Raw genomic sequence first — 13,425 nt, 5'->3', positions numbered from 1 at the left:
GTGCATTATCTGCAGGGCTTTAAGAAACTGCTAGGGTTTTGTGAGCATGAGAAGAGAAACTGGGTCATGTGGATTCATTTGCTGCATATCTTTCCAGCTGGGCTTTAGTTGCTGCTCACACTGACACATCTGAGCTCACGTTGCAGACTCCAGGACTGTGCACATCCTACGTGTCTGCTGTCCTGGCCTCCTGCGCTCCCCCGGTTTATACTCCAGCGTGTCTGGGGGCCCAGGTCCCGGTCAGGGTTGTGCTGCAGTGGATGGTGATCTCAGCAGCAGCCTGTGCCTCAGCGAGGAACCTGCTGGGCACAACACGCACAGGGACATGCAGGGACTTACTATACAATGTCACACAGCCTATTTATCTACAGAGAGGAGGTCAGAGCTGGGGTGTCCCAGCCCTGTGCCCACCTCCCCGGACTGTTCTGCCTCTCTCCTTCTTCTTCAGTTACTTGTTTCTCTATTTCTTTATTCTAGACAGCACATCACACAACAGCCTGTACCGTCTAGACTGCTTTTCTCCCTCTTCCTCAAAACCCTCATGAAAAATCTGCCAGACCTTCTTTGGGGCAAATGCCAATTTGGTGGCTGTGTTTAAATTCAGTGTAATCTCATTTTATGGTGAGTAGTGATCAGAAAGGCTAAACTGAAGCTGAGATTATAAACAATAAGTACATTGCTTGTTTGCAGAGTATACTGAACAGAACCGTTCTCTCTCATCGCATGAATCTTTTTTTTCTATTTCCCTATACAAAACTTGTATTCTCTGCTGTGGCGAGGAAGTTTCATTTGATCCCAAGTGCCCACTGAGTTTTCTGTCCTATAGTCCGGATTCTTCAGGGAATGAGGCGTCTCTGGTTGTGCACATCTTTATCTCTCCTTTCCCAGTAACTTTTGATGAGAGGTCTGGAGATCACTAAGGTTTTAAGTTCCTATGAGCTGCACACTCAGCAAGGGCTCCTAGGGAAGGAGATCCTTTTAGCACCCTGCTCTAAGATGAAAGGCTAGGTTGCAGATTCACCTCTTATTAAGCTCTTGAGACCCACGCAGGAGAGTATTAATGTGTCCCAGCTGCACAAGTGTTTTGCTCAGAGCACATGTCTTACTCAGCACCAGATAATCCAACTGAAAAACATGATTTCTCCTTGCAGAACAATTTGTTGGCTGGTTCAAGTGATCTTTACAGGTATTTTTCCACTTGGGGTTTTCTGTAGAACATACAGGCTAGCTGAGCAACAGATGAAGCGCCAAGCTCAACACATATTTTATGATCTTTTTTTTTTTTTAGGTGGAAAAACTGGCAAAATACTTGGACCCAAATGATTTGGGAAGAATCAATTTTAAGGACTTCTGTCATGGAGTTTTTGCTATCAAAGGTATGTGCATTTTTCTTAAAAATAATCCACTTCAATTCCACTAGTGTTTCTCTTGTTGTAGAAAACATAATGATGAAAGACATCCTCTCTCTTGAGTGTGGTTATTCCTGGGGACAGTCAGGCAACTCTGGGAACAGAGCCACTATATTTTTCCTTTTTGTGCATCTCATGTATCAGTTGTAAGCAGTGCTAGAATTCCTGCATGCACAGGTGCTTGTGTATTGGTTTACTGTTGTTTTTTCTGAACAAGCGTGATGTGGTTTAAAGAGAAATGTAGCAGAATAACGAATAGCTTTGTGGTTAGCAGGCAGTGCCAAAGTATGATACTTCCAGGTTCTCATCTGTTTCTACCCTTGATTTACCTAAGGAACTTAGAGAGCGTTGGGCTTTAGTTTCTCTGCTAGGAAATATAAGACTATTCTACTCCTCGTGAGGTATCCACAAGGTATAGTTAATACATGTTTTCAAATTACTTGGGGACATGTATTGGAATGAAGGGTTAATTACAGGTTGGCCATGCCAGCCCTGAAGATAGAGACCAGGTGGATCAAACCATCTCCTTCGCAAGGGAACACAGTTCTTGACAGAAGAGAGAGACATTCTAATGCTTCAGAGCTCAGCCAAAGGACAGCAAAGCAGTGAAGAGAGGCTTCAGCTGTTTTGCTGCTGATTAGTTTTCTGGCTTCGTATAGCAACATAATCCAGCCTGTTCTTTTCTGGACACGTAGTATGTCCTGAGTAAAGTGCCAGAGTACTGTCACAGCCCAGAGGCTTCACTTCAGGGACGGGGTGAATGTCACAGCGATCATATTGGAATTCCAGGAGAAGCCTCTGAAGAGTTTGATATGATGAGATTATTATAGAGCCATAATGATGCAAGAATGTAACACCACAGCAATTTTAATTAAAGTTTATGGCAGCCATGGATAGTGTATAATTATGTAAAATTACAGTGAGAATCTGCTCTCAGTCCATGTTCATCGAGATACCTTCCAAGGTAACACTGATATGTTTGAAGAGAAGGCACTAGAAAGCCCAGAAGAAATGTTAACATGTTAGTGTATAGAAATCTATATTAGAGGTTTTCCTTGTCCAGGAAATGCTGTAGCAAACTGGGTTCTAGGTTAAATAAAACACAAGCTCTGGAAATCATCTGGTAATTCAGAGTCTACAGATGTGCACAAATGCACAAAATATGGTCAGGAAGGGAAAGATGTGACCCAGAAGAACATTTCTGCTGTAATAACCTTGTTCACTCCTTGGTGAAGGAGTGGGCAGCTACATTCTGTTACTGTGAGGGACAGCGTGTGCATATTGACAGTTATTGGAGAGTGATGACACCTTGGGAGTTTTCATCCTTGCTCACCTTGTGTGAACTGATTCATGTATTCATATCCTAAGGTCTAGTCCTGCAAAGATGTGACTGAATCAAACTCTCTGGAATACCTTGTACTCCAAGTTTACAAGTAGCTTAAAGTCCTTATGTGGAGCATATTACAGGTGGGGTCCAAATCTTATGCTTGGTGGATATTAGTTTGTATATGTGAACAAGGAAATCATCCAATTCTGCAGCATCACCTAGAGCTCTCTCAGCACATCATTAGCGTTGTCAACACTTACACAGTGTCAGTGCCAAGCGTGTATAATCACAGGAGCAGTTGTATCTATTTCTGATAAGACATTGTTATTCATACTTTCACAGCAGCTCTTTAGGAAAGCTGGTTCTATTGCTCACCTCACAGCATGGAAGTTTTATTGGTCTTTAGCTACCAGCCATATTTTTCTTACAAATAAAATTGGTCATCTTAAAATTCAGACAGGATATGTCTCCCTTTTGGAATGGAAAGCCGCCGCTGTGTTGTTACCTCTCACTTTTCAGTGCAGCCACATCCCATGGGTAACAGCAGGCTTGTTAGTGAACAAAAAGCAATTTGTCTTGGCAGCAAGAGATTATAAATATGATTCTTTAACATCTCAGCCTATTGCAGTTGCTTGGGGCAATCAGATTAATAGAGCAAAATGAGATCCTATTATACCAGTGTTTTTCTTCAGTAATGGAGTATGAAGCCATGTCATTCTTAGCACTGGAAGCCAAATGTTTAAATTCAAGCTTTACTGTAATAATGCCTTGCCATATTTCTTATTTGTAGGACTTCAGATTCATTTGTCTCATAGATGCTTGCCTTTACAGAATGCTGAAGAAATTTTTTGCTGCACAGAGGTAATAATAGTGTTGTGGGGGTTTTTGGTAGTTCAGTTAAAGGATGAGGTTTGAAGCATCTGGAACAACAGTGGTAAAGAATTGACCTCTGATGATGTTGATTTAGGCATTTCAGATCCAGGTACGGATCATAGCAAAAAACTAAATGTTGGAACCTGAAAAAATCCCAAACATTGGAGTGTTCAACATCTGCTTTGTAACTGGTTGGTAGCAGCTCTGGCTTCAAGGAGAAACCCCAAACTGTGGGTCTAGAATCTCCATAAACCAGGGCATTGTTCACTCTTGGCTGGTACAAATGAAAAGTGTTGTGTTCCCTCACAAGTGGACATCAAGCCTTGGCTCCTCCTTAGTGCCTCTGAGCTGGGTAAACCTCATGACATATGAGTCATGTACCTCAGAGCAGCTGCTGGGACTATCAGGTGGAAAAGACAATTAATCTTCAGCTGCTGAGTAGGAGGAACTGTGAGGAAGGATGTGCTGAGGAGTCTCACTAACAACAGGGACCTTTGGAGGTGATGGAGAGGACTTTTTCAAGTGGAGGTATCTGTGCTAGAGGGGAGAAACTCATTCCCACTGTGTCCCTGGGGTGGAACACTGGACAGTCAGGGTGCTTTCTATTTATGGGAAGCTTTGCTTCTTTCTACTGGTCCTTTGTGGATTAAAGGACTTTGGCTCAGCATCTGTGCTGAGCCCCTGCTGTCTAGTCTGCTTTCCCCATGCAATTAGGCTCTGCCAGAGCCAGGGACAGGCTTGCCATCAAACTTAAAGCTTTGCAGTAATTTCATTGGAATGCCAGAATATGAAGCTTGTACTCCTGCTGAAGCTGCCCTCCCTATCTGCTCACTGCATGGCTTTATTTGTAATAACTGCATCAATCTGGAGAGCAGTTGTCATGAAATAACACCTGTACCCTCTTACGTAGCAGCTGTGTCAAAGCCAGTGCTATCTAAGAAGTGGCACCGCTTAGAGACTTTGAGAGCAGCCAGAGCATCACTCAAAGGCTGAATTCCCATTGATTTCAGCAGGGTCAGCGTGAGATCCATTACTGTTTGCTCAGTGAAGTCAATGACTGGTTTCGCTGTACTGAATTTATTGTACTGATCCACTAAATATTTTCTGCCACTTGTAATACTTCAAGGCTTCAGTGGAACTGTTATTTCTGATGTGCAGTGCAGGGTGGCGGGTTCCACAGCCAGATGTGTTTGCAGGACCAGGATCTTGGTACATTTGGCAGGGTCTAATTAGGTCTGAACTGTTCCTTCTATTTTAAGATTTGTGTTGTCTTTCCCGTAGTCTCTTTGCTTTGGTGTTCTACTTAAAACCCCAAGCCCTGACAAGTAAAAGGTGAGCTCCCCCTACTGACCTTGGTGTTGGAGCTCCCAGAGATGAGAGGGTACAGGACAAATACAAATCAGTGCAGAATTAAAAGGTAAAGGCAAAAGTATTCCAAGTTTATAGCTTATTTTAAGCATGAAAACAGCACTGCTGTGCATCAGTTTGAGAGTAATGGCTTTCATAATGGTAGACTGGGCCACCTTAGCACAGAGCATTTCTGCATAATGAATCTTTGTGCTATAGCAGAATCACTATTTTTTCAGATGAAATCGTACAGCTTGTTTTTCTCGTGGAGCAAGAGAGTCTTTTCCTCATCTTGTAGAAGTTTTAAGGACATTTAAGTTATGCTTTGTTACGATATTTGGAAATGTAGAGTTCTTTGGGCTCCTTCATAGTCATTAACCATGTGGAAGAAGCACAGTTGTGAATTTATATGCTTCCCCACCTGCAGCAATAGCAACCTTTGAATCCTCAAAATAGTAACACAGACCATTATGTGCCTTCAAAAATCCATCTCTCTGCTTCCCTGGATCTTTAGGCATCTAATTACTGCAGTTGGCTGGAAAGCTTCTAGAAGCAGTTTGATGTGAGCACATAAAAGTTAAAAGGTAGACATGTTTCTCCATGAGTTTCTAGCAAGTTTGATGAAAATTCCAATAATACAGATTTGCCCAAAGCTTTAAAGAAATGCTCAAAAAGGGATGTTGGCTGTTCTGATATCTCAGATTGTGACACGTTATCTGGACTGTGAAAGAATATGAAAATAATGTTGTACGAAATTTTATTACTTGTGTTCCAAAACAGAATATTTCTGGCCACCTGTTTCACTGGACATTTTCTGTTTGCCTTCATTAGATCATTTAGATGCTCCAGACAAACATAAGTCTTACCAAACCAGTGCCGAGTTTTGCCCATCTCTTTTAACTAACTTTCAAATCTAAGTTGCCATCCCGTAGCTGGGAACAGTGTTGTACCTGCTTTGCCCTGGAGATTCGGTATGGAATAGGCGATGGACATGTTGCAGTCGTGTAGAAGGAGTTTATTTGCCTGACGCCAGTATTTGTAGTATATACCACTACCAAAGGCCAGAACAGCTGCACTGGTGCGGGAGCTATAGCTGGATCTAGCGCGAGCACAGATGTATAGCTCATAGCTATAGATCTCAGACTTCACCGTGCTCCATGACTGAAGATGGTTTCATGAATCTGTCCATTCTTTCAGGAGTAACTTAATACAGGAGCAGAGCTGGGATGGCTCTAAGGAGAAGGGCTGTTACATAAAGGTGAAGAGTTGAGCTCTCCTGTTATAAATTACACTATATCTGTTTAATGACCTGAAGTTGGTTACTCTTAAAAGTACTTTGGAGTTTTCTAAGGCTCAACTAAATTTTACTAAATACAGCCTGAAACTGTAAATGAGTCTAATACACCATTAAAGATCCAAGGGTAGATAAAGTAAAAAGTTATTGCTGTAAGGAGAAATGCCAGGAACCAACTACATTCAATTAGGTAACCAGATTTGATTTCCTATAGTATTAAAGTTGTTTAATTGCCTGTGAAAATTGCCTGATGCAGCATGGGTTAAATCTCCTTCTCGGAGCATTTGCAGGAAATGGCTTTGCTGCAATTGTGTTTATTTGTGGCCAGAATGTCTGTTTGCAAATGGACTGTTAGGGTGTGAAGAAAACTAATTTTTTTTTTTTTTTTTTAATGAAACTGAAGGTAAATTTGCAAAATTATCTTATAAGAGAAGTTGTGTGTGGCATCCTGAGTGAACTGAAAAGTTAAAGGTTTACATCTTCCCCTTCAGTGACTTGTAAAACACTTTCATCACCGTTGATGAGGAGTGGCCTGAGAAGACCAGCCCCACCATCCTCCAGAGTTAAGAGTTTCTGATTTGTGTCTTGACAGGGATAATTCACACTTTCTTACGTTCCTCTGTTACCTCTGGCTCACCTGCCTCATGGATGGGTATCAGTGTGTAATGTCACAGCCAAATGTGTTGCGTTAGTGGTGGGATAGAAGAGAGAAATACTGCTGGATAATTGCAGCTTCCAAGTAGGACAGTGTACAACACGTGCTGAGGTGTCACACAGCTTAGGCCCTAGGCTGTAAACTGGTTATTCTAAAATAATCTGGCCTGATATTCCTGCCTTCTGCAGCTCAACGTGCCAAGTGCGGTCATTTGTAATTAATGGGGAATGAGACATTTTGTGATTTCAGTGTTTCTATATTTGTCTCAGGTTTTCAGATGAGAGGAGGACTGAGGGAAACACAGACATTGATTTTTCCAGCTGTTAATGTGGTTGTTAACAAAAGCAAACACAGAAGCTGGAAATCTCTGGTTGCAATGCGTAGATATTTGCTTGCCCAACACTAGGCTCTTTTTGAAGGGGAATTTGTGACATTTAGGTATTGCCTTCTTGTCACTAGACCAGAGGAAATCAGAAGCAGCTCCACTACTAATGTGCAGCAGACACGGGTTCATGCCGAGCCTGCAAATCCAGTGTTTGACTTCAGAGTTTTGGGTTGCTGAGGGTTGGGTTTCTATCCCGTGGGATAGTTTGCCAAGCCAAGCAACGCTCAGCTTTTCATTGCAGTGTAGCGTATCCACACTGAGAGTCAGCGTTAGTGTAACTGCACTTATTTAAGTGCCACACGCTGGATATGTGCTGTGCAGAACTCCAAGGGCAGGGCTTTGTTACAGCTATTTAAACATATGCCAGAGCTAACTTTCAAGGTTTTGTGCCTACAGACTAGCTAAAAACTGGTTTCTTCCTCTATTGTGCATAGAGTCTCTGGGAAGATAAACTCTCCGCCTATCCATTTGCTCTCATTTCTCTTTGCCAGGCTGTGAGGAGTTACTAAAAGATGTCCTGTCTCCTGAAAACTCGGGGCCTCTGCACTACGAGCCACAGTATGTCGATTACTATTACCAGGTAAGAGAAGCACTAATTCTGTCTCGTGTCAGTGGGCTGAGGAAGACTCTGGAGTGATGTGTAAGTGTGTCATTGTAAAGGCTGTTGTTTTGCTTGGCCTCTTGATTCCTCCTTCCCAGATTCATGGCTGTTAGCAAGTTTTCCACACTGGCTTAAGCTGCATTTAACACCTGATAGCTGTCGGCTAGTGTGAGAGTATTTAGGATTTGGATAGCATTGCTCTTACAAAACTCACTGTTTGCTTGGCTGTGAAGGGAGACAAACTTGCTGGCACCACACAAGTGGAAAACACTGATTTGTATCTAATGAAATAGTCCAGCTTTGTAGCTGAACAAGTCCTCAGAGACCTTCTGCAGATAATAAACAGGGACTCAACAGCTGCTGGGAAGCAGGAACAATGCACCTTTGGTAATCTTGAAAGTATTGTGGCTGGTGGGTATAGCATATTTTCAGGCTATTAAAGGTTTGCATCTGTATCCTTAATCTGACAGTGTCTAACAAGCAGGACAATGTTAAGCTTCCTTAAAGCATCTCTTTGTCTCTCCTTCATTTTACTTTGGTTTTCGTCACCTCCACCCATGTAAATTCTTAAGATTAAAGCTACAGTTAGCATGGTACATTCAGATATGGATTGCGTGTCAATGGTGTTATGAGACTGTAAGTGATCCTGAAACCAGCAGGGAAAGCATTTTACCTTCCCAGATGATGAAGTGCGAGAAAAATACTGATGTATTGAGGAAAGACATGCGATAAGCATGCTGGTTTTACAGTACTGCATGGTGTTATACAAAACAGTTTCCAGTGTTCTTACAGAAAGTATAGATACAATTCCTTCAGTTTAGTGCAGAAGATGTCTGTCACAAGATGGAAGGAGCCCTCTAAGACTGCAAGCAGTAGAGCAGAATTTGGTCATAAATTTATTTAAGAAGGAAGAGTTGTCTGGGCTTGCTGGCTCTTTTGCTTGGTGAAAATGCCCGACTGGTTTCAGTACCTGGGCTGTGACAGGCTGACACCACCATCACTCTGCTTGTTTCTAAAACCCTATTTTTTTGTAACTGATGACATAGATACCCGCCATGCTGTTGCTTGGTTACCTTAATAGGTATCATAAACCAAATGTCCTGTTTTGCAATAGATGATAGAGGCTATAAAATGGATAGCAGGCTCTCTGCAAATACTAGATGTTCCCTGATTGCTATGCAGACATTGCAGGCTGGTTCTGATGCTCTTTGAAGTCCAATGGCATGGTCATTGGGTCTTTATTCTTCAGGGATCTGCAGTCACCCAAAGCTGTGCTGTGGAGAGTGCTAGAAGATAAACTGTGAGATGGCTGCAAACCACACTGCTCCTGCCACCCATCTGCCTGGAGAGCCCAAGGGTGGGAGCTGCAGAAGCTAATCCTGATCGCAGCCGATGAGTTTCTCATCTGAGTTCTAGATTCGAGCATCTGGGAGAGGAAGGGAGCAGAGGGTTGACCCCTCCTGTTCATAAAGAGCTGATCTGGCAATGCTGCGGTGGAAGCCTTGCTGATCGCTCCTGAGTAGGACTTCTGATGTCCACCAGCCACCCTGTGTGGTCCCTGCAGTGGGTGGCATCATTGTGGTAGAGCCCAGCAAGTGTGTTTGCCCATTTACTTAGGCCAGTGCAGTATTTGTGCAGCCTCTGAGCAGAAGCAGGCTCTTTCCCAACTGCCCGCAGGACAGATAACCCATCGTGGTGGGGAGAGGACATTGTTGTACACCCCGCGCTTGTCCCACAGCTCCTCTGCACAGCTGCCCTCCAGAGGGGACCGTTTCATCTTCAGTCTCCAAGTTTTCCAGGTGCAGTTTGGAAACCGTTCGCTAGATGTCAGTTAAAGACCAGGAAAAAGCATTGAGTCAGGCTGCAGAGGGTATGTTGGCACATACAGAGAAGCTGGTCCAAAGAAGCTTGGGAGGATGGGACTGCAGTTTGGAGTTAGCAGTTGTAGATGCTCGCAGCTATAGGACCTATGAATAAACCCCTCTGCATGTGGACTCGGAGTCTGTTGATTGGGCTAAGGTCTGTATTGTGCTCCATTTGAGGCGCTGCTTCAGTCAAGCACAGGTTATTAGTATAATTTCTGTCTCTTACAGCCTTTAGACAGATAAGAGAAATGCTCTGAATTTCCCAAAAGTTAATTGATCAATCCTGAATTCCTTTCACAGCTGCTATGGCCTCACCTCTTGTTTTAGCTCCGGTTTGAAGGGAGACAAAAGCCTCCCTAGCCCAGTGTGCAGGATTTGCTTTGTGGCAAGCATCTGGTAGCACTTGAGAGCCCTTGGATGGCCTTTTGGAGACAGTAACCAACAGCAAGTCCACAGCTGAAGTATGTGTGTGAAAACCCAGACCCAGATTGAGCCAGCTCAAACAAAGCAAAGTGTCTGTGTCTGGTATTCCCGAATGGCTGGCTCGGAGCCTTCCTGGGCACCTGGCCAGCCGGCAGCACTAGCCACAGGACTCTCAGGGAACTAGGCCGGCTGCATCTGCAGCTCCCTGGCCAAGGTTTGCATTGCAGGCCCTAGGAAGCAGTGACCTGGGTCTAGTTGCTCTTTTGTCTGAGCATCTATGTTTGGGGAAAACGGAATCAGCAACAGGACAGGGATTTTCCAGCTCTTCACATGGTGTATTTTAGCTGTTCAGATTTGAAGGGGGCCTGGATCTAAATCACCTGGATAGATGACAGGAGGTTGAATGACAGATCTTGGAGCCTCTCACCACCAGCTAGCAGGGTACCTATTCAACTAGCTACTTATGGTGGGACAGACTATGTATTTTTACATGTAATTGCATTTTCATCTGAAATCAGTGCCCAAATGCCATACATGCAAACCTAGTGAAAGCACGCTGTAAGATGTGGTAATAGCGGGGTCCTTTTTGAAACAAGGCTGTTTGTTTCTTATGAAATGTTGCTGTATTGAGTCGCTGCTTCCCATTTTTTCTGCTGTTCTAACCTGTAAATGAGTGTGAATCTGCCTTTTAACAGGGTACAGGACGATTGCTGCACGTCAAAGAATGAGCTGCTTTTTCAGTCCTGTGTGTGTTTGCCTGCCTGCCAAGTGATTAATTACACTGTATGAACAGCAGAAAAATTGTTGAAACATGACAAATTAATTGTGTTTGCATCTGGGATGGAGCTGGGACTACTGGCTGATCTGCTGCTTTGAAAATATTTTCAGTAGCAATTAGGAGTCCCCTACCGGCTTCTGAATTTTTTTTCCCTGCGAGCTGCTTGAGGTTATCTGCTAATATCTGTGTCGGAACAGGGAGGGCCTTTCTGCACTGGAAGAAGACTGTGATCCAAATGGCTTTTTCATTAGGCTGTAGAAGAACATAGCAGTCTGGGACACAGCCGGCCTGAGGAAAGGTGAAGGGCCATTTGCACAGGTCTCCTTTGTCAGCCTGGAATTGCAGGTTTTATCTCCAGTTGTGCCATGTATTGTTATTTATTGAAAAGCAAAGCCCAGAAAAGCGTTGAATATTTTATCGAGCTCAAACTTGCAGTTCTCTTCTTGTTGTTCTCCTTTTTTTTCTCCACTGAGGACATCCCATTCGCCAGGCCTGCCAGCGCTTGCAGCAACTCTAGCAGTGGCTCCACCTTGACAGCGGTCAAGAGTTGCCAGTGTTCTTGGGCAAGATGATTGACCTCATTTGTCAAGAGGGTTTTCTCATTACTGTTTTTTTCTAACATTAAACCCAGGTGTTGCCTAACTGTTAATAAATCATTCCTTCTGCTTTCTGTGGTAGCGTTGGCAGACACTCCTATCTTAGCACAGGCAAAGGCGTTAAGATGTTATTAAGTTGGAAATACATTTCCGAGCGAGAGCCAAGAGAAAAAATGGTGAGAAGCAATATTAAATACAGCAAATTGAGCTTTTTTTCCCCCTCTGTTTCTTATCAGCCCCCAGTTTTCTCCACCACCTACACTCTCCCAGTCACTCTTGGCTCCCATTGTGTTTTCAGCCTTGCGTGTGAAGACTTCCCTCTCCATGCTCGAGACATTGGGGTGTTTATGCTACACAGCAATCAGCACAGTGTGTGTTTGCACACTCCTTCCCGTCCCAAGCTGCTGGTGGGCTCTTCTGTCCTGCTGTCGCTGTGGGACACGCGCTGGACTATGAGCAGCTCCTCCTACCGTCTCCTCAAGAAGCTGAGAGAGAAGCTGTGTCTTCATTCCCTCAGTAGTCAAAACCTGGGACATGCATGGAATGGAATTCAACTGGGGAATGTTCTGGCTTGAGCCTCTCTCTTGGGTACGCCAAGGGAAGCAGACATTTCCCTGTTTTCCCTGGTCAAATCTAGAAGTCTGTTTTATGTTTGGTGCTCCTAAATCTCCCAGATTCTCTTTCCCCTCAGCTTCTGCTGCATCCCCTGGGTAATGAGTACGCTCAGCATCTTCAGGGACAGCCTTTTGGGAGGCCCAGCCTAGGGACTGATCCCAGCCCAGGAACTGATCGCAGCCCCTGCTGAAATCAGTACAAAGACTTCTCAGACCCTGGCAGGAGTGAGGTCAACGCCTTGGGTTGTACTGGGGGGTCACTGCCTGAATCGCTTGCTGGAGCGGGGGGAAGAAAAGCTTGATACAGCAAGAAAAGTCCACGTTCCTAGGTAGGACCAGGCAGGATTCTACACAGGCAACACACTGTCTGCACTGGTGAGAAGTTTATTGGAACCTCTAAGGGCAACACTCTCAGCAATTCATTTTTTCCTATTTTTTTTTCCAAGCACCAGAAAGCAACATTAACTACAACTGCCAAGAAACCCCCAGTGAACAATTACCCAGAGCAATGAAGAGCACAGCTGGCCCCCATTTGGGACTAATTTACATGGAAATTGCCTGCATTCACCTGGCAATATTCTGAATTATATATTTTTATGTCTGTGCATACATGCTAAAATAAGTGTCCTTCCTACAAAACACTTGCATAAAAATAATCTCCCTTCCTGGCTGCTGAAGCTGATTATGAAATGCTGCCCTGAAGAACCGCTGTACATAGAATGAGCAGTTTTGCATTCGGGGCAAGGTAGGCGTCTTCCAACAAAATAAACGCTGACTTCTCCAAAAACAGCCATAAAAGACATTTGAGGAGTATTTTCTTTCTCAAAACCAGTTTGAAGTTTTGATTTGGTGGAACATCACACACTGACAGTTTTGAAAGGGAAATTACTTTTTCCCCGATTTGTTTTTCCTTGCTTGTTGTATAAAACACACAGAACACAAAAGAAGTGAAACACTCTGGCCCAGTCAGAAAATATTTCTTCCATTTCTCAAAATGTGTTTTGGTTTTTCTTTTGAGAAAAATGCGAGGGTTTGACCTTCTCATCCTGAACTAAGCCAGGAAAATCTTTTGAAATCTAAGAGCTCCCAGGCTGGGAGAAATGTTTTCCCACCTCATTCTTGCCATAACAGCCCAGTAGATGAGCTTTGCTCCCTCCAACTGCAATCCCACCGTGTGAGCCCAGCAGGAGACGCCGCAGGGCTGGGCTGACCTGAGAAAGATGCTGCTTGAGTGTCTGTAGCCCCAGAACGGAGCATC

At 43.9% G+C, this 13,425-nt stretch overlaps 1 protein-coding gene across 4 annotated transcripts in view; it reads left to right on the top strand.

Moving 5' to 3' along the window:
* RAB11FIP4 (RAB11 family interacting protein 4) overlaps positions 1-13,425 on the top strand; it is a 93,904-nt gene that overhangs the window by 24,365 nt on the left and 56,114 nt on the right. For all 4 annotated transcript variants that reach the window (XR_014185554.1, XR_014185555.1, XM_082067332.1 and 1 more), the window contains exons 2-3: positions 1,289-1,376; positions 7,782-7,870. Coding sequence is in view for 2 of the 4 variants with exons in the window: in XM_082067332.1 (XP_081923458.1) it covers positions 1,289-1,376; positions 7,782-7,870 (177 nt within the window). In the remaining 2 variants the exon portion in view is untranslated. The remainder of the gene's footprint in view (positions 1-1,288; positions 1,377-7,781; positions 7,871-13,425) is intronic.

The sequence above is a fragment of the Streptopelia decaocto genome, assembly GCF_964273445.1.
Source record: "Streptopelia decaocto genome assembly, chromosome: 16".
NCBI classification, from domain to species: Eukaryota; Metazoa; Chordata; class Aves; order Columbiformes; family Columbidae; genus Streptopelia; species Streptopelia decaocto.
Note: the sequence above shows the minus strand (reverse complement) of the source record. Positions and strands in the feature narration are given on the sequence as shown.